This window comes from Carettochelys insculpta, chromosome 10, assembly GCF_033958435.1.
Source record: "Carettochelys insculpta isolate YL-2023 chromosome 10, ASM3395843v1, whole genome shotgun sequence".
Lineage (NCBI taxonomy): Eukaryota > Metazoa > Chordata > Testudines > Carettochelyidae > Carettochelys > Carettochelys insculpta.
Genome location: NC_134146.1, coordinates 34,315,685 through 34,336,543, shown reverse-complemented (window position 1 = coordinate 34,336,543; position 20,859 = coordinate 34,315,685). Strand labels below are relative to the sequence as shown.

General features: G+C 40.2%; 1 protein-coding gene across 3 annotated transcripts in view; it reads left to right on the top strand.

The window, feature by feature from the left end:
- The window catches only part of SI (sucrase-isomaltase), a 262,662-nt gene that overhangs the window by 205,110 nt on the left and 36,693 nt on the right, over positions 1–20,859 (top strand). For all 3 annotated transcript variants that reach the window (XM_075003677.1, XM_075003678.1, XM_075003679.1), the window contains 15 exons: positions 652–736; positions 1,307–1,445; positions 3,514–3,647; positions 4,355–4,389; positions 4,485–4,601; positions 5,111–5,259; positions 7,552–7,636; positions 7,739–7,795; positions 8,576–8,700; positions 9,332–9,420; positions 10,242–10,291; positions 12,924–13,094; positions 14,363–14,515; positions 17,039–17,245; positions 19,863–20,014. In XM_075003677.1, the coding sequence (XP_074859778.1) occupies positions 652–736; positions 1,307–1,445; positions 3,514–3,647; positions 4,355–4,389; positions 4,485–4,601; positions 5,111–5,259; positions 7,552–7,636; positions 7,739–7,795; positions 8,576–8,700; positions 9,332–9,420; positions 10,242–10,291; positions 12,924–13,094; positions 14,363–14,515; positions 17,039–17,245; positions 19,863–20,014 (1,748 nt within the window). The remainder of the gene's footprint in view (positions 1–651; positions 737–1,306; positions 1,446–3,513; positions 3,648–4,354; positions 4,390–4,484; positions 4,602–5,110; positions 5,260–7,551; positions 7,637–7,738; positions 7,796–8,575; positions 8,701–9,331; positions 9,421–10,241; positions 10,292–12,923; positions 13,095–14,362; positions 14,516–17,038; positions 17,246–19,862; positions 20,015–20,859) is intronic.

The following is a 20,859-nucleotide window of genomic DNA, read 5'->3' as shown; positions in this document are numbered from 1 at the left end:
TCATCCTTGCACACAACTGTTTCTGATTTGGAAACAATTTGTACCTTGCAAGTCAGTAGCACTTCCATGGGCACCCGTATGTCCCCCAAATATGCCAATATTCGTATGGCTGACCTCAAAAATGTTTTCTTGCCTCCCATCCCCTAGCACCTCTCCTCTCCTTACATTGATGTCATCTTCATCATGTGGACCCATGGTAGGGATACTATTCCACAGGGATTTCAACAATTTCCCACCCACCATCAATTTCAGCCTGGACCGTTCCACATGAGAGATCCATTTCCTGGACACTACAGTACAAATTAACAAAGGTCACACAAACACCACTGTGTTCTGGAAATCCACTGAGAAACCCATTGATCACTGTTCTTTCTTACATATCCCCTGCTTTCATCCATTGCTCTGGAGAAGTGTAAGGTGCTACAAGACTGCTTATTAGCATAGCATCTATCAGCAGAAGGGTAATGATGAATCTTCTGTTTGTTTTAGATGTATGAATACATTTACTCCCTTTTTAATAAGTATGCGGTATATTTTCCCTTAAAACTCAAATAGGCACAATTAGGAATTTTAGTTATTGAATATCAGAGTTGACACTGGTTCAGGACAAAGTTACTAAATATTTATGTGTCTCTTTTTTCTTTAAAATAGGACATGAATGAACCAGCAAGCTTTATTAATGGAGCAATTGGTGGCTGCAGAGAACCACTTCTAAACAAGCCCCCTTATATGCCGCGTAAGGAATCTTGTCTGTAGATTGCATTCTTACTATCATACACGTTATTTAAATCATTCCCTTTTGTTCATTGTCTCTGTGGTTCAAAAGAAGAAAGATGATTGGGTCCAACCTTGCATAAAATATAAGCATTAATTTAATTTTTTATTAAAATCATGATTCAGGTTTAGGATTTTCAGCATCAGCAACATACAAATGAAGGTCCTGATTACATATACTAAAACAGCATCTTTGTAATGAGAACAATGACAGTTGGTACGTGCTCATATCCAGATATTTAGTAATATTGTGTCTGTGACCCAGCACATGAGAATGCTGGACATAGTATTTGGAGACAAATTCTCAAAAAGGTAGGGTAATGCCATCAAGGATAAATCCTGCCATTATTCCATTTGAAGAATTGCTGGGAAGACATGGCCCTAAATGTTCTTGTCAAAATATATCTGTACACAGGCAGTTGAACGAGGGCAATACTGAAGAAAAAAATGGAGGTTTCAAGTGTGAATGACGGACCTAGCTTTTTATTGACACTATATTACATGGTTTGATTTTTAATGTCTTACTCATTAGCTTTGGCAGAAAGGGAAAAAGGGCTGAATCTTGTGACCCTGTGCATGGAAAGTGAACAGTTCCTGCCAGATGGGACCCCCGTCAGGCACTATGATGTACATAGTCTGTATGGATGGTCACAGGCACAACCTACCTACAAGTGAGCCATTTTTCACTTTTTTTCTTCTTTGGGATCAGATTGTGACCTCAGTTACTAGAGTGCAAACCCTGAGTATTTCTATTGATGTCAGTGGGCTAGCTTCCATGGAATAGTTCATCCTGATTCTTAATGCTCTGCATTTCTGTCATGAATGGTTTGCTTCCTCTTTACTGTAAGTTACAATTAAGCTTATTTTAAATGTTATATTAGCTTTTCTGCTGTAACCTTTAAATATTGTAATGAGTTTATATAGGAGATGTTCCAAAGCCCATTGCAATCCATCGGAATCATTCCATTGATTTCAGTGGGCTTTGGATCAGGTTGAAAAAGCTGGTTGCCTTTTTCTACTCTGCAGTTCAGTCCCAATAAATACAGGTTCATTTGCCAGGGTAAAGGGTGAACATGGAGTGTATTTTTGCTGACCCAGGATATAGCAGGTCTGTTATAATTAAATTCCCTGTCCTGTTTATGCTTTTGGAAGAGAGAATTGAGCTAATCCAGGGATTGTCAAACTTCCTTGCACTGCAGTCCCCGTCTAACAACAAAAATTGGTACACAACTCCAGGAGGGACCAAGACCTGAGCCTGCCAAAGCCCACTGTCCTGGGTGGGGGGACCTAAAGCTAAAGCTTGAGCTCCATCGCCCCGGGTTGGGGGCAGGGGCAAAGCTTAAACCCAAAGGCTTCAGCCACAGGGGAGGTAGGGGACTGTAACTTGAGACCTGCCAACCAGGGTTGAAGCGCTTTTAGTCCTGCCGCCCCCCCCCACACCAATAGTGGGGCTTGGGCTGGCTTGGGTTTTTGGCCCAGTCCTCAGCAGTTCTAATGTCAGCCTGGGCAATCCTATTTAAATGGGATTGCTTCCCACTTTGGGATCCCAAGCCACAGTCTGAGAACCACTGATCTGATCCACGCCGAACATAGTAACAGAGAGTTGGCCGTGTTAGTCCGTTTTTGAACAAAACAAAACAGCAATCAAGTAGCACTTTATAGATTAACAGAATGATTTATTCAGTGATGAGCTTTCATGGGACAGACCCACTTCTTCGGATCTATAGAATTTCTAGTCCAGACTCAATTATATAGCACTGAGGTCCCAGGAAAAAAAAAGAAATAAAAACTGACAAATGAAATGCATAGAAGTGGGTGAGGGCTGGGGTATGTTCAGTTATTGCAAAGTAAAATCATGCCAGATTAGAGGTTTTGCCAGATGGGAGGGTAAGGATTAGAGAGGCTCAACCTGTATCACACAAGGGCAAATTATTAGAATTGTTATTTCATTGCATAATACGTAATATAATAATGCAGCATTCATGAAATGTTAATTCAAATGTGAAAAATATTACGGGCCAGAACATGCCCACATACCAATGTGCAAGGCATCATGACCCTCCTCCCCTCTCTTCCCACTCAGTCTCTGGGCAATCTTTGTTCTTCTGCTCCCCCTACTTGATCCTGAGAAGAGCTGAGCACTTTGCAGGTTTTTTCTGGAGAACTGTGATGCTGATTGCAAAGGGAGCAGCCCCAACGCTTTTCCCTACTGGCAAGGAGTTCTGATATGGGTCATTGTCCTGCAAGAATGTATGCACATAAATAGCTTTCTTCTGGTGACTAATTGTTCTTAAGCCTTTGTAACTACTCACACTAAGGTTACATATGTGCATGCATGCCCATAGGATCAAGACCTCAGAAGCAAAGAACTATATTTTTCCAGGTATTTTGGACTGTCTATGCTAGACATAGAAGTTGACCACTTGATATGAAATTGCTGTGCCAATTGCATAGCTAAAATTGACTTATCAGTGATTGACTACAACGGATGTCTACGTGGAAGAACGTCAATGGGAGTGTTTCTCCCATCAACCTTTCTTAATCTTTGCCACTGACAAGGAGATCTGGGGTTGACTTTGACCCCAGAAAGCACAGTTCCGTGCATGGTTGGAACAAAACCATGGAAGATCGTCCCTGAGCAGGTTGATATTCTGTGGTAGCGTGGCTTTAATCTTAGAGAAGATTTTTTTCTATTATTTCCGCATCTAATGTGCTTCTGTTTGTGTTTGTTTATATTAGTGCCATTCAGAATGCCACAGGGGAACGTGGAATTGTTATCACCCGTTCAACGTATCCCTCTAGTGGACGATGGGTCGGTCACTGGCTGGGAGATAACTATGCAAGATGGGACCAGCTTGAAAAATCTATCATTGGTATGAGGAGTAACATATTTTAATGTCCCTCAAGGTTTAAACCATCACAAAGGACAATAAAAATCCATTGAAACACAGTGGCTAAATTTGGGCTGTGTCTACACTTGCATTCTTCTTTTGAAAGAGGAATGGAAATGAAGGAAATTGAAAATGCAAATGAGGCACCGATTTACATATCTCTTGCTTCATTTGCATAATCTCATTTCGGAAGAGACTCTTTTTAAAGAAAAAAGCAGTGGGGCTTTTTAAACCCCATCTTCGAAGGAACCCTTCCTCCTATTCTGTTTCAAAATTGTGGGGAGTAAGGGCACTTAGAAGTTGCTCAGGTAATTGGAAGTGCCTGCGGCTACAGGGCCTGCCAGCGCTTCGAAGTTGCTGCATGGAGAATTATCCAAGTGAGGTGCTGCATATTCATTGCAGCACTTCATTTGTATTCTCTGCTCAGGCTGATTACCATGCCCCCTTCGAAGAATGGGGCAAGTGTAGACACAGCCTTGGTGATGGTGTGAATTTGGATATTATAGCAAGAAAGTGGAATTCTGGCAGTTTATAATTTTGTATTTTGGGGAAGTGAGACCTAGTCTGGATCCGTGTCTGTAGTGCATTCCATGAGATCCAGCTTCCCTTCTAAGAGTCACCTCTGCATTTGGCCTGACAGAAAAAGATGCAACTGGAAAGTGTCTTATTTCTTCTTGGATTTTTGGCAGGTATAATGGAGTTTGGCCTCTTTGGAATTACCTATGTAAGTTGTTAGTATTGTGAATTCCTGTTCTAAATCTTTTTACATTATTTAGAAATAACTGGCATTCAGATCTAATTATCTTTAAATGCTTTTAGATTGGAGCAGATATCTGTGGTTTCTTCAATGATACCACATATGAACTGTGTGCCCGCTGGATGCAACTTGGATCATTTTACACCTTTTCTAGAAATCATAACGTAATTGGAACTATGGTGAGTTGACAGTTCTCTGTTAATTATATGCCACTGCGATGAGTCAATTCAAAGGACGTTAATTGTGGTTCTTTTCCTAGGGACTGCTTTGCATTAATGATTGGGTCAGTCAGTTTCAAGTGAGTCCTGACTGAGCATCATGGAAGTCCAATGAAAGCAATTCCATTGACTTCACTGGAGATTGAATCAAAACTTAAATTTCAGTGTCCATTACCATGGTATCATGCCTGCCATTTGACAGAGAAGGGAACTGACTTCATTTCTCAGGAAGCCAACAGAGTAGACGTTTGCTTCACCCAGCCTTGTTTGGTCTTGATCTGGACCCACAAAGCTTATCAGAGTTCTGTAACTAGGCTGATTTCTAAATGTTTAAAACTTCTTGTTTTAACTTCAATCAGTAAAAACCAAATTCTACTATTGGATGCTCACGTTCATTTCCCTTTGGCAGGAAGGTGTGTACACGAGAGATTTCTAAAATACACATAACCCTGATTTGTCTTTATTTTTAGAGGCAAGATCCTGTTTCCTTTGACGAAAAATTTAAGAATATTTCGAGGGATGTGGTCAATACAAGATACAAACTGTTACCTTATCTCTACTCTTTAATGCATGAAGCCCATGCTTATGGTGGTACTGTAACACGGCCCCTGCTTCATGAGTAAGTTTTACGTGTTTGACATCAGTGTTGATACTTAACTTGATCTGAGCAGAATCTTTATGAAGCAGAAGCTCAGTCTTTGCCCAGTCATAATTATTTTTGCCTGTGGCCTATATGACACTATGGGTACACCACTCTCCATAACTTTGTCCTTCTGTGTTCTGACTGGCCTTTCCCCATCTTCGATTAACTGGGGGAAACAACCTGTCCCTTGCAGAAGGGACGTGCCATCTAGATGGCATCACTTGAAATAAAGGGAGTGTATCCAGCTGCTAATGCTCTGTAAATGGCAGGTTGAGTACCTTTAACCACGTAGGATTATGTTGCTTCATTTCTACATGGGAACTATTGGCAAGTGTAATTAATATTCTGTTACTGAAACCTCTTTTGATTGAATTCTGGAAGCAGCTGCATGCAGTGCAAAGAGAATGGTCAGTCAGGAGGCTAGGGCTGTAATCCAGTCTCACTGATGATATTGAGAAACTATTCTATTCTGTTCTGTTCTACTCAGGTTCTTAGTGTGCTCTTGTGACCATCGTATGAGCCTCTTTCAGTAGTAAATTAAGCAATGACTAATACCTTTCACAGTGTTTACTTCAGTCATCTCTCCAAGGAGCATACCCAGTTGACAGTATTGTGAGAGATTTTATGTCTTCCTGACTATTTTGTCTTCGGGTGGGGGGTGGGGTGGGAGAGACAGGTTATGTCTTTACACATCCGTGTCAAGTTGTGAGTTTTAATTGATAATATAACTGGTGTTTTGAGTATGTAACTGCAAGTGACCAACTTCATCAAAGACAGACCAAGGGCAATAGCTTGTAATATCTAATCTCGCTGAAGAGCTAACACAGAACTCATCCACCATGATAGTCCTCCAATCCAAAGAGTCCACCATAGGGATCTGTCTACACTAGACCAGGAGATTGACCCTCTCATGGTCGATCTTCCAGGCTTCTCTTTTGTGTGCCTGGTAGGGATGCACAAAATCAACCTCTTAGGGGTCACAGTTGTGGGACATGAAGAGTAGGGGAGGTTGACAGGAGACACTCTTCTGTCAACCTTCTTCTTCGGTAAGGACAGCCCCGTAAGGCAAGTGCAGATAAGCCAATTCTAGCTATACAGTTGCCTTAGCTAGCATTGTGTATCAGCAGTCAACTAATTTTACCTAGCATAGACATAGTCTTAGAGTGTGTCTTCCACTGGGAATGGTAGGTAATAGAAGTTTGAAATGGTCCTTCTATCTATTCTGTTAGACTGGCCCCTGAGAAAACTCTATCTCCTTCACAGATAAGATTTACCTTTAGTGTAGGAAGTTACATTGTGGCTGAGGAGCACAATTGTCAAATAGGGGCTTCATCCCAGAACTGTAGTCAAATATTTCAGATTCCATTTTCATTGTCCTAGAGGGCACTGCAGCAGATCTAAGGGCAGAGAAACTTGTCTACATGAAACTCTAGCATCTATATTGGGAAGGAGGCATCATATTGGTAAAGACTGTCATGTGCTCCTCATTCCAAAAGAGCTCCATCTCATACGTGAAGAAAATAAGCAGTGCTCATCTACCAGTTTACATTTGCGTTTACTCTTAGTTTTTTTTTTAATTAACTAAGGATTTGGAAATTAAGTTTCCGATGAGTGAATTTTTTATAGCTGCATCACACAGTGAATGGAGGGAGGCGCGGCAGAGGGCATTCTGGGAAGAGGGTATTTGGGAATAGGTGCAGGCATCACTTTAATAAAGAGACATTGATACCCCTTAAATGACCATTCCACTAATGGGGAATAGCAGTTATTTGTTTTCTTGCTATTCTGCACATTAAGCCGTTTCTCTAGTCTTACTGCACCTACTGGCTTTGTCTACACATGCCCAAAACTTTGACATGGCCACGCAAATGGCCATTTTGAAGTTTACTAATGAAGCGCTGAAATGCAGGGAATAAGGGGACTTCGAAGTAGGCGAGGTCCTTTCGAAAAGCAGCCGCGTCAATTTTGAAGCGCGGCGGCTGCCCGCAGCGCTTCATTAGTAAACTACGAAATGGCCATTTGCGTGGCCATGTCGAAGTCTGGGGCTCGTGTAGACAGGGCCACTTTGATGAAATTGGTTGTAAACCCTTGAGAATTAGCTTCCTTGTATGTCTTTCAAGCTCCTCCCTGCTCCAGTTGAATTGACAGTATTTCAAGAACATGTCTTTTGGTTCTCGCACACCTGATTTTGATTGGCGGTATGAACCTGACTGTGTGCCCAGAATTAAAAAGAGTAAACACTGATTTATAATGTTTTCACTCTTTTAGGTTTGTGGAAGACAAAACAACATGGGATATATACAAACAGTTTTTATGGGGCCCAGCGTTGCTGATTAGCCCTGTTTTGGACCCAGTAAGCTTTTAAATATTTATATTCTTCATGAATTGAACTTCTGAAAGCAAGAGCATATAAACATTGATTTAAGTCTCATTTAAATATATTTTCACATTTCAGGGAGCTACAGAAGTGAATGCATACGTACCCAATGCACGCTGGTATGATTACTACACGGTAAGTAACTCGGGAGTGTTCTCTGTACAATAGACCTTCTTAAAGAATTGAATCGGAGAAGGTACTATCCACTTCCTTAGAGATGCTGGTGATCTTTAATTCCCACTAACAGTTGTGCCTCTCAGAATGCACTTATCAGCTTGAATGGTGAGGCTCTAATATTATATTCCAGTATTTGACAGTAGTTGCTATTTTTAGTCGAAGACTTTGATTAATCAAATAAGATTTTATTTTGGCATGTAACCAGTTCCACTGTCACCATTTTTAAACAAAGAAACTGTGGAATATATGGAAGTGCCAGTATAGAGAACAGCAAAGGTGTTTCAGAAATGACTCTGGTTTCCATTGAATAACAATCATCATTTTATTTTGAGTTACTTCGTTACGTTGCATAATTAACCAGCACTGATACAATGAGGTGTACATTACATGGTAACAGCTTGCTCATGTACCTGGTATGTTGGATGCAAAGCATATGTCCTCTTTGTTCTGTGTCTCAGGAACCTCTCGTGAAGTGTCCATGTTTTACAATTAAAGCACAAGAAAAGTTACAAACAATAAAACAAAGGAAGCAGAAGCACCTGGTAGCCAAAATATAGCACTCCTGGTGGTGATATGTTTATAGACGTCAGTTAATGTTTCGTCAGTTTATTTCGTACAATGATGTGTATTTGCATCATTTGATTTCTCGGAGAAAATGTGTATTGGAAAGCAAAATTGCACGACACACATTCTTCATGCCTTCACACTTTTAAAAAAAAAAATCACCTTCTGTTATAGGGAACTGATCTTGGAGTGAGGGGAGAATTCCACACTTTGAAAGCACCTCTTGAGCATATCAATCTTCATATCCGGGGTGGTTACATCATCCCCTGGCAAGAACCTGGTCTTAATACCAATCAGAGGTAAATGTGGTAAATTGGAGGGTTCCCTTTTAAGATAATGTTACAGTAATGTATACAAAACAATGCTAATATTTTACCTAATATTAACAATTTTGTACATGGAAATTAGAATTGATCTGTTAATTTATAACTTTGAAAATGAGAGACATTTATTTACTCAGCTTTTGAGACCTTAATGAATGGATAAGGTTTTTATCCTCTGTTGTACCCTGTTTAGTATATACAGTAAGAAAAAGTGTGTGTTTATTTTACAGCATGTTTTCCTCTTTAAAGGACACATGTAGCACTCCCCTTATTCCAGTCATGCAAAAGTCATGGATTTTTAAGGGAGTTGTGAATACAGATCAAAGGCTGGATGAGCCCCCAGTTTTTGTTGTTGTCTTTCTCCATAACACTGAGCTTGGAACAGAAGTTGACAAGAATTAGTCCAAAATGAAGAATCCTCTTGCTACTTCTTTTTAAGTACAAAAAATCTGCTCAGTTTGATGATATAATAGAAATTGTATTATATTTGTGAGTGTGGGTCGGGGAATCCAGACGTCCACTTACAATTGTCAGAATATACAAGCTGTGGCTCCAATGAAAAAGGGAAAATGAATGTTTTTGCTGGCTTCCTTTTTTGTTTTTGTAGCCGGCAGAACTCAATGGGACTGACTGTGGCTTTGGATGATAATGGAGTTGCTCAAGGACAGCTTTTCTGGGATGATGGCATAAGCATTGGTAAGTGTGATTGCTTTTGGTATAATGTCAGAGATGGTTTCCACTCATGCAAGTGGCAGCATAAAAGTGTAAGAGGATCAGGACCAAACTAATTAAACAGTTAACATTTTTAAACTATGACGTTTCATGTATCATGGGACGTCTCCTCCAGGGTGTCTGAAGGTGGGAATATAGGTGACTTTGAGCACCCTCCTTCCACTGGCTGATTCTTGGGTTTTCTAACATGCTCCTGTTGGATCGGTCTGCAGCCTATTTGCTGGCCCAAAATGGTAAGAGAGCACAGATGAGGCTGCATGGCCATAATTATGGCGCCTAGATTTGATGAATAAACCTAAGGCAGGTTTGTAACCTGCCCCATCCTAGTTTGTACCCAACCCTGCACAGAAGCAGAAGGCAAGTGACTGCAAGGAGCTATCTGGTCACCTCTGAGGTATATTCTGTAGTTCATGCGTTATTCTTACATAGTGGACCGTGAGGATTCTTTAATTGAATTTGAAATAATTACTCATCAAAATCTCTAAAAACAGTTAGGTGTTATTTCTTTATCTAAGTTTTTTGAAAATTTTGAGCATAAATCTAGGTCTCTTGGTGGAATACTGCTCACTTGGAACAAATTTTTATGCTAATTGAATAACGTTAATTTTAGTATTTATAAGAATATTAGAACCGTGATCTGTGATATGTAATCATTTGTGAAAACAGCAAATAAAAATTTGAGAAAAGGATTGAATTTGTAAATGTTTGACTGCATTGGAGTTATTTCATCCCTTTATTAAGTAATAGACTAGATTTGATGCTGCTGATTTCTTTTTTCTTAATAGATACATATGAAAATGGAAGTTATTTCCTAGCAAAATTTTCAGCAAGCCAGGTATGTATTTGTCATTTTTAAGTGTTTACCTCCCAACAAACATTTTTGCAAGGCTCATTAGTTTTATTTAAAATTATATCTACATTCATTCTTCCCCTCCATTTATCTGTTTCCCATTTCACTAATATGATTCATTGCAACATTCCTGCATGTCGATTATATCATAGAAGTGTAGATCTGGAAGTGATGTCAAGAGGTCATCCTGTGCAGCCTCCCATGTTGTGGGAAATATGCCTAAAACATCCCTGACAGGAGTGTGTCTCACCTGTTCTTTAAAAACCCCAGAAAAGGGGATTGTTTTTTCTAATAGCTACCATCCATCTCTTGCTGCAGTCCTGTTTTGATTGTGCCCAGAGAACAGTTGGTCACCGTCCTCTTTTTAACAGTCTTTAACGTGTTTGAAGACTTACCAGGCTCCACCTCTATCTTCTTTTCTCAGTATTAAATATATCCAGTTTTTCTTTATACAAGTGACCTAAAAGATTAATTTTTGTTACTCTCCTCTGTATTCCCTCCAGTTTGTCCACGTCTTAAAATCTAACACTCAGGAGCTGTACACAGTATGCCAGCTGTGTCATCAGTGCCGACTGCAACAGTACAATATCGGTGTCTTACATACAGTGCTCCTGTTAGTATGCCCCGGGATGATTTAGGTTTTTTTGCTTCTGTGTCATACTGTTGATTCATATTCAACTTGTGATGCATTATTACCCCAGACCTTTCTCAGCTGTACTACTGCCTAACTTGTTAGTCCCAATTCTGTATTTGTATGTAAGTTGTTTGGGTTTCTTTTTCACATCCCGAAGCGCTGCTCTGTGCACTTGCCCTCATTGACCAGTTCTCCAATGTGTCGAGGTCACTTTGAATCCTAATCCTGTCACCAAAATTACTTTCAACACCTCCCAGCTTAGATAATGTAGTGGAGAGTAGGCTCTGAAGTTAGGCTGACTGGTCTATAATTCTCCGACTCCCCCTTGCTCCCCTTTTAAAGATAGATACTATGTTTTTCCTTCTGCCGTCCTTTAGGATCTTAGCCGTTCTCTATAAATTCTCAAAGATAATTGCTAATAGTTCCAAGATTGCTTCGCTTAGTTCAAGTACTCTTGACACTCATAGTCCCCTGAGTAAGGTGTGGTGGGGACTGACTCCACGCACCTGGAAGGGGTGGGGGCCTAAGGCAGAAAGGATGGGGTGGGGGTTAGGCTCTCCCAGTCAGTTCTCCACACAGATCAGTGCACAACAGCAGCAATGTGAAGTGCCCTGGAGCTCTGGCCCCTGGCACAGTAGCAGTGGTTGGCAGGAGCCCCAGGTCTTTTGAATCACAGGGCCTGAGGGTAATTGCCCTTTTTGCCCTCCCTCATGCCCCTGTTAGCAGGCCAGCCCTGTGGTGGCTTTTTTCAGGCTTTGGTGACTAAAATACGTCTAACTTTCTTGTGGTCTGTCTTGAAAACATGCAGAGAAAACAACTCAGTCTTGGGACAAATTCTCCTGTTAGGAAACCAATATTTTATTGTGCTATTCAAATTGAAGATAGGACGCTGTAACCTAAATAAATGTTTAGCTTTAATTAAAACTCCTGGAAACCACCTCCACACTGTGGAGAAGTTCTCAAAGTCACAATAAGTTTATTGCTTGAAATGTCGAAAATGTCTCTTGTTATGAAAAAAAAAGGGAGAGAGCAGGAAGGATTCGATCCATTTTAAGATACAGCGTAAAGAGGTGGCATGAAAATATTTCGTTTTCTAGGTCTGGATTTTACCTGTTGTTTCAGGCTGCAGTAAAGGCATTTCTACACTGGAGCTGGGGGTTTCATTTCCAGCCTGAGCAGACGCATCTGTGCTAGCTCTGACTATGTCAGTGCACTCAAAAGAGCTGTGTTAGCTGTAGCTGCGTGGGTATAGGCTGGGATAGGCTGGCTGTCCTGAATACATAGCTAGGTTTCATGCAGGACAGTACTTGCAACAGGTAGCCAATCCTGTTCTCATGCAGGAGCAGCTCCGTTACTTTGAGCATGCTAGCTCAATCAAAGGTTGGGTCAGGCATTTATCCAGCTTCGAAATTACACCTCTAGCTCCACTATATGCACCTTACTGGTATGAGATGCATGGCCATTCTCTGACTCAGCAGAGGAGCTGACAGCATTGTGGAATGTATTCTGGTGCATTTACTGCTTTCTGTTTCATAATGGCGTGCCATCTATTTCTCACACCTTTTGGTGGCTGAGAAGGAAGGGAGCGTCCCAGGCCCTGCTGGTCCCAAGCTTCTTTTGAGTTGGTGTTTCAATAGGAATCCCTAGCAGAGAGCAGCCTACAATTAAGGGACAATTACAGTTGTGGCTGACCTCTGTGCTTGTACAGCAGAGAAGGGCAAAAAGCTCCTTTGGCTGTTCCCCTACACCTGCAGGCCTAACTAGAGAAGCTGCAGTTGGATGCCTATGTATATTCCATAAAAGTTCCTGCTCCAGAGCCATCCAATATAAGAAACAAGTGAGTGAGTCTGGAAAGAAGGAACTGGATGTGTTCATCTAATTATCAGCATTAAATGGTCATACTGTCAAACACTCTCACATCTAAAAGTCAATTTGCTAATAAGCTAGTACAACTTGAATCTAATATATTTTGTTGTTTTTCAGAATGTTTTAGAGATTAAGGTTCAGCACAATGGATATACTGACCCAAACAATTTAAAATTCAGTGAACTTCAGATCTTAGGAGTTCCTTCAGTACCTTCAGCTGTTACAGTAAAACAAAATGGTGTGACAGTTCCATCCCTCCATAGTATCAGCTATAATGGTACAAAACAGGTAAGGAGCTAATTTAAGGTTATAAAAGGGTATTTACTGTGTGTAACCTTTCCTCTTGAAACTTGGCATTGAATCAGATTTCGGCTGCGCTATTAAACCCTACAGTTTTTAATAATGAAATATTTTCATTGAGAGTCAAATAACCTGGAACTGTTGTATGATGATTAGTAAATAACACGTAATGTAGTCAAGCAAGGTTTCAATTTGACAAGGTAAAAAAGAAAAAATGACAGAACCAGTGTGCAGTGTGGCCAAGTTATTGCTGAAGTAAAACCCTTCAGGTTCAGAAATCCCGGTTCTAAGTGGTTGATTTTTTTCAACCCTGCTAAAAGCTTGTTTAAGCCCTAAAAGAACTGAGGGAAAATAACATCTCTAAGAAATACTGAAAAGTTGGATGATTCTATTCTTACCACCCGTTTTCTCCATCTCCCCCTGTCCGTACCTAGGTGTAATTGATGTTTGTTGTGTTTTTGTCAAATACAAGCAATGTGCACTTCAGGACAAAGGTCCTACCTCTATGGGTTAAAACCTAGGTCCCTTAAAGTTATTGGGAAAACTTGCAATGCAGTTATTGGAGCATAATTTCACTCAGCATGTTGTGTGAAATATCCAACACACTTTTTAGTGTTTCATAAAATATAAAGATTTCCCAGGACTAACAAATCTCTCCTGTGACCCTTTCCGTATGTATGCATGTGTAGAAGAAGTCAGTATTAACTTGAAATAACAATTAATTAACTTTGATTGGAACAAATCCATTTTATTAAGGTGGTCTTCAAGATACATTCCCTTGGACTGCCTTTGACATATAATTGTAACTTCTTATAGCTGTTTTTAGGGTTGCCACTCTTCTGGTGGAGAAATGCAAGCTAATTCCCACCGCCAGCATATTCCTAGTGCTTTCTACGAAGATGTCTCCTTTCTGAAGTCCCACATCTTTCTGCCTTGTGCCTGAAACATACAAAAACCTCTTATTGTATTTAGCTGTGCCACCATTTCTTGAATGGGAAAGCAGGAATTCCTGGGCAGAGGTGAAATCAGAATGCATGCCTGGTTTTAAAAAGAGAGAAGAATCCTGATCTTTACAGAGTACCTTGGAAGCCCACAGTTTGGAATTCAAACTCTGTGCCACATTAAATTGAAACAATTGTTTCAATTTGGGATGAGAGGAAGAAGACAAAAAGAAATCACTATGCAATGAACAGTGTGTGAGCTGAAAAATGTAGTAGTCTGAGGTAGAATTCTTGTATTTTTATTTCCTTTCAAAGGTCCTGCATGTTACCGGGCTTCAGCTTGATCTAGGGAAACCCTACACAGTGGAGTGGTCGATTCCAGTGGTTGAAGACAATGAGAAATTTAACTGTTATCCTGATTTGGGTGCATCACAAGAAAATTGCAAAGCGCGTGGCTGTATCTGGGAGGTAAGCAGATATGATTTATGTGAAGCCGGAATGAGAACACTATTTTAATGACACAAACTTTATTTAAACTAAAAGAACTGTTGACTAGAGCTTTCAGGTAATTTATGATATTGCAGAATTGTTTGAAGAATACAAGAAAATGTTTAAGAAATGAAAATAAGTATGACTGTGTGGATCAAAGTTGATGCTCTTTATACGGGACAGGATTGCCACCCATTTTGGAAATTGCTTCTCTGGGAATCACATGGAAGCTTGCTTATGCCTGACAGGCTGATTTAGTCATCCTTACCATTATAACCGTCAGTCCGACTGTTGGGACTGAGATGTTGGATGTTATGCCATTAAGCTCTCTGACTTGAGAAGAACAATCAAAAAGAGGAAATCCAAATAATATCAGCATTGCAAGATCTGTGTATGGCATCACTCCTAAGATACGAACCTAAGTTTTCTACATGCAGGCCATGTCTACACTAGGGGACAAAGTTGACCTAAGATACACAACTCCAGCTACAAGAATCGCAAAGCTGGAGTTGACTTACCTGAGGTCAAATTTCATACCTGTCTCCAAAGGCACAGGTCAACAGGAGAAACTCTCCCATTGACTTTCCCTACTCTTCACAACTCTGATGCGCACCAGGTTTGATGGGGGCATGTTCAGCATTTGACTTAGAAGGTGCATGCTAGACCCTCTAAAACGAACCCCAGAAGATCAATCTCCACCATGTCAAACAAGTGTGGACAAACCCTTAGTACCTTCTGAAGTGTCCTTTCATCTCTGTTCTATTTTTGTTCTCTTTTCCATCCTTCTCTTTAGCTGTTTGGTTCCAGGATTGCTTATGACAAGGAGTACAGTAGTAATCTGGGTGTCAGGAAAAGATTAGAATCCAAGAAAATGGGAGTAAGATTGAGTCCTCAGTGGAAAGATTTCCTCAGTATACTCTAGTCAATGAAATTAGGAAGCAATTAGGTGAATTCTCAATTCTTCCTAAACAACAAAAGCTACTGCTTGTCATTGAGGACTACTTGATGCACGCAAGATTTCACCTCTCAAATACTGTTTGATTGCACATCTGTTTAGAAAAAGTTGAGAAGGATTTTGCTGTTGTAATTTTTCTTTTTCATGGTGCAAACATTGTATTTTCCTTGTCCATGTATTCAGTAAAAGTTGAAGCTGCTTACACAGGAGGAAAAAGCCCTCCAGAGATAAACACAAAAGCATGGGAAAAATATCTCACTCTCAAAAGGAAAATACAAGACAGGCAGACACAAGCAATTTGACAGAGAGATTTAGAATGACTTCTAAACACCTCCATTAAGTTCAGTTTTGCTTGCCAAAGCTAATATAATATAAACAAGAGAGGTGCTGCTATTAAAAACATCTCAGCAAAAGAAAAAGTTATCAAATTCTGATGTTTTCAAAGGTAAACAAGAGATGATGAATCATAAATAACTTCTAGGAATGGCCTCTCTTTTCTTCATAAATTCTTCTTAAATTCTTCTGCATTGAAATTTTTAACTCAAATGCTGTGTTTATCTATACCTATAATGGGAAGTCATCCTCTGAGAGACACCGTTGCTATGGCAGAAAGTTTTCTCACATTAATTGCATAAATCAGTGCTTTTTAGTTTTTTTCCTGGAAAAAAAGTGGCGGAACTTAAAGCCCCAACCCACCACCAGTGGTTTAAACACCGCCCCCCACCATTGAGGGGCCAGAGCCACCCCCCTGGCAGCTAAACTGCCAACCCCAGGCTTTACCCCTGCCTGTAGGCCCAGCTCCCCCTCCCTAAACAAAATGAATGCCCTCCCCCTCCTCAGAGCTAGACACCCCCAGCCCACCTCCCAGGTTTAGATCAATCCCCTCCCCCAGAAACAGACACCCACACTCTGCCCAACTAAATGCCCTTTCCCAAAGGCCTCCCCAAGTGAACGCCAGTGAGGTACTGACCTGGTGCCACAGGGGCTACTCCAACTAGAATAGAAGTGCATCAGGCTGCTGGAGCCAAGCAAGTGCCATGCCAGGCGTCTGGGACCACGCAGGGCCACAGGTGTCAGGGCAGCTGGAGCTGTGTTGCTCCCAGGTGGAGCTGCAGAAGCCACACTGGGACTTGAGGAGCTTCACGTCTCCCATCCAGAGTGACACATGTGCAGAACAGAGGAGGGGGGTTGTTTACCTGTGTGGCTCTGAGCTGCTTTTCCCCACCCACCTCTGCCCCTTTGCATGAAGAGGGAACATGTGGTGAAGAGGGAGCACCGCCCAGTTGCTTTCCATATGGCGGTGGCGTCATGAAAAATGGTGCTGGAAAGCCATTCTGTGGCATTCAGAAAACAAAAAAGCCCTGGCATGAATCATTGTTTTCCTCATTAGGGTTGGATTTTATACCGTTCAGCATTGTTGCAATAACATTTGCAACTAATGCTCATGTAATGCATTACTTGTTAAAATGGGATTTTTCTGGATTTATCATCTATTATTATTAAAATAGGGTCACATACTGTTTTCTAATCAACAATATATTTTTCAGGTTGCCTCTAACTCACTTGTGCCGTCATGTTACTACCCAAATAATTATGGCTATTCTGTCAGCAATGTTCAAAACACCACTTTGGGTCTTACTGCTGACCTCTTCAGAGATCTTAGTATCCCTGACCGCTATGGGGAGCGTTCTCCCTCTATCAACATGCTTCACTTGGAAGTGAAATACCATGACGACAACATGTTGCAGTTCAAGGTAATTTCAGTTTGAGTCTGCTGGGGCAATGTATGTCAAAATTCTTGGTGGTAGTTTTTCATTTTTAGAAAGTTAAAAATGTGACTAGACTATATGTGGCTACTGATGAGAGTAAGAACTGACCCATCTTTCAAATGGCACATGCAGAGGCCACCACAGTTGCAGTCCTGGTGCTGAGGAGCTTTCTGTCAAATGCATATCTCTAGGAGCAGTTAACATTTGCCTCCTCGTTTAGTAGCTCTCAATCTTTGCAGACTAATGACCCCTTTCAGAAATGTGATTTGTCTTGCATACTCACCTTACTTAAAATCTACTTGCTTCGAAGGTTGGACATACAAGTACAAGAGTGCCACAGCACACTATTGTTGAAAAATTGTTTACTTTCTCATTTCATTGTGCAATTCTAAAATAAATCCATTGGCATATAAATATTGTCCTTACATTTCAGTGCATAGTGTATAAAGCAGTATAAACCTGTCATCGTTTGTATAAAACTTGAGTTTGTACTGACTTGATTACTACTTTATATGTAGCCAGTTTTAAAACTAGGTAAATACCTAAGGGAATTGATGTCCTGTCTGGAAACCGTCTCCATACCTAGGGATACAGATACCTTGGTTGAGATCCACTGTTTTTGAGGCTATTTCATTTCATTTCATTTTTTATTCTTAAGTGAGGGATAATGTTTTCTCAAAACTGTTAACGATGGCTTGCTCTGCAATTAAGTTGTTAACACTCTGTTGTTAAATACTGTTGTAATACCATGATATACTGATCTGTGAGCCATTTGATCTATTCCATATGTAATATAATACCACATTGTGTTCCATGTCTGGGGTGCTGAAGGTTAAAAGTGCTGTGATGTTCCATAGTGCTTCTTCTGACCTCTTTGGAGTTTTCTCTGAGCTCTTTTCAGACAGTTTAGCATGTCAGCTGAGCTACATCAGTTTCAACAAACATCAGTGATGAACGTGGATGTGTGAGGGTTTTATCTTCAGTGCAGAGGTGATGATTGATGAGGTACCAGGTCAAACTGTGGGAAATCAGACTCCACAGCTGTAGTGTTCATAAGGTGTCATAGAATGTCTCTTCTTCATTTATCTTATAAAAGACACCGTGATGAAAAGTGGGTTCTTATATAGGGTGTACAAGAGCTGGAGTGAGGAGTCTGCAGCCACTTATGTTTCAGTGTTCAACCACACATGCGGCGTCATCTTCCTTAGTGGAACACTCTACAAGTTGAACAGCTCTAATCTAGAACACTCTTGTCTGGCAAACTCCATAGTCCAGCATGATTTTAGTTAGCTGGATGATAACTTATCATGGGTGTGGCCAAGTTTCCTGTGGTCCCATAAATTTTTTCCAGCCATGAGTCCTGTCTCTGAGTGTTCTGTGCTGTTGTTTAGATGTAATTTACCTTTAAATGTATTCTAAGAACAGAGTAAGCAGTGGAAGTCTTGGTAATGCTGCTTGGCAATATTGACTTCCCATAGTCTGGCAAAATTTTTCATCCAGCATTGGTCATGTCCTGAGGGTGCCAGATTAGAGAGGTTCAACCTGTATGCTGCCTTAATCAGGCTGAGTAGGATCTCATTTTGAGACTGCTTTTCACTGGACCAGATTCTAGCTCAGGTTGAGAAACACCTACCTCACTCTTCAGGTCATCCAACTGAAATCAGAAAGACTAGTCAACGAGTGCGATGCTGCTACTTAATAGAATTGAACAAGTTAGGGGATTTTCCAATGTCTTTGCAGGACACAATCAAAAGATCTGAATTTAGTCTTAATGAAAACCAGATGTCACTAGAACATTTTAATTCCCCAATTAATATAAAAATGGTATACTCAAATGTTTTCTTCTGTTAGTTACTGGTATACCACATTCATTCAAGTCCACATTAATGCACATAACATCTTAGCATGTAAGTAGCAATGATATTCGGAAGTTATTACAGTAGAAGCTTTGCATTTATATCACACATTTGCAAATGCATATCTATAGATGCTTGTCATCCTAAGCCTTTAAGTCACAACCGAAGTTTTTCAAATTTAATCCAAAACAAGAATTTAGAAGAAAGAAACAAAGAAAGATCTTTTCAAACATTTTCCAACATACATGGTTTTTCTTAAATTTTGAAGACTTTATAGCAATTGTGAACTAAATTACTTTGAAAGAGAAAATTTTTCAGTGGAATTAACCTGGATGTTTTTATTTACAAAGGAGCATAAAGAAAAATCCACTTTTGTGGTTTTATGGCTTTTAATAAGAATCCCTACGTTCCTTTGCTGCTGATCAGGAATAGCCATACATGCATTTAGTCTAAAATATACTGTGCTGCTTGATTGTTTTTTCATAAGTCAATGAAGCAGCCACACGTTGCCACAAAAATCGAGGAAAATTAGCCACAGAATTTTGGTCCAATGTGTTGTAGTGCGCAAGGGCCATAACTATAATGTGTTATGTCCCTTACAATTTACTTAATTTTTTTAAGGGACTCCCTGCACACACAATTTTTTTCCACAAAAAAGATTTCCTTAGTCTAAAAGGGATCAGAGTAGATGCATACAAAATGTCTTTTGTACTTTACCCTTAAGAATATTGCCTGTCTTTTTGTAGATTTTTGATGCCAACACTAAAAGATATGAAGTTCCAGTGCCACTGTTTATCCCCGATCCTTCAAGTACAGAAGCAGGTCGACTCTATGAAGTGACAATTAAGGACAATCCATTTGGTATTCAGATTCGGCGTAGAAGCACTGGAACAATTATGTAAGTAAATGTTTATTTGCTATAGATTAATTTTAATCTGTGTATTTGGTGTAAATGCCTAAATAATGTCTTAACATTGAATAGGCTACATTTTGCCAAACTGCCATGGTGTCACTGGTGAAAAGTAATTTCTGTTAAATGAATTAATTTTGCTACTTGTGCAATGAAATGAAAAAGGTTCTCGGTCTGGACTGAGTCTCACCAGTTATCACTAATCAATCCAGACATTAGTTGTAAGATTACCTGCTACATTTGAAACCTTGTTTTTCATTTTCTTCCCCCTCTCCTTTTTCCTCCATCAGGTTTCTAAGGGTGCACTTAATGTCCATCTCAGTAATACATACACCAGTGGATGGGCTTTCCTGTCTTCTCTTCTCTTTTGATGCATGTGTTCTCAGAAGTCCTCATTCACACAAACAAACATTTGGAATACAAATATGTAGTTATACTCAGAACTTCAGATACAAAAATGATACTTGAACAAAAATAGGATTTACAGATCAAGCAGATTATAACAGTGAAAACAATAAATTAGAAGAGGCATTTTGTCCAGAGAATCTGAGTTATTCATATTTATACTCCAAAGCAGTTTTTCCATAAAGCGTGGGGCAGGATCCATCTCATATATACCCTTCAGTTTATTACCATCCGTCTTTCCATCTCTTCCCAGCCTTTCTTCATGGATTCCTCTCTCAGGAGCCTCCTCTCACAGGAGGTAACAGGGTTGATACATGCTGGGTTGGGGGTGTGTGGAAAAAGTTCCTCCCAGGTATTGGAACAAAGGATTCTGTTCGCTACTTTTTGATCCCAAAAGTGGGCTGAGACATGTTCTGGACCTGTGGCAC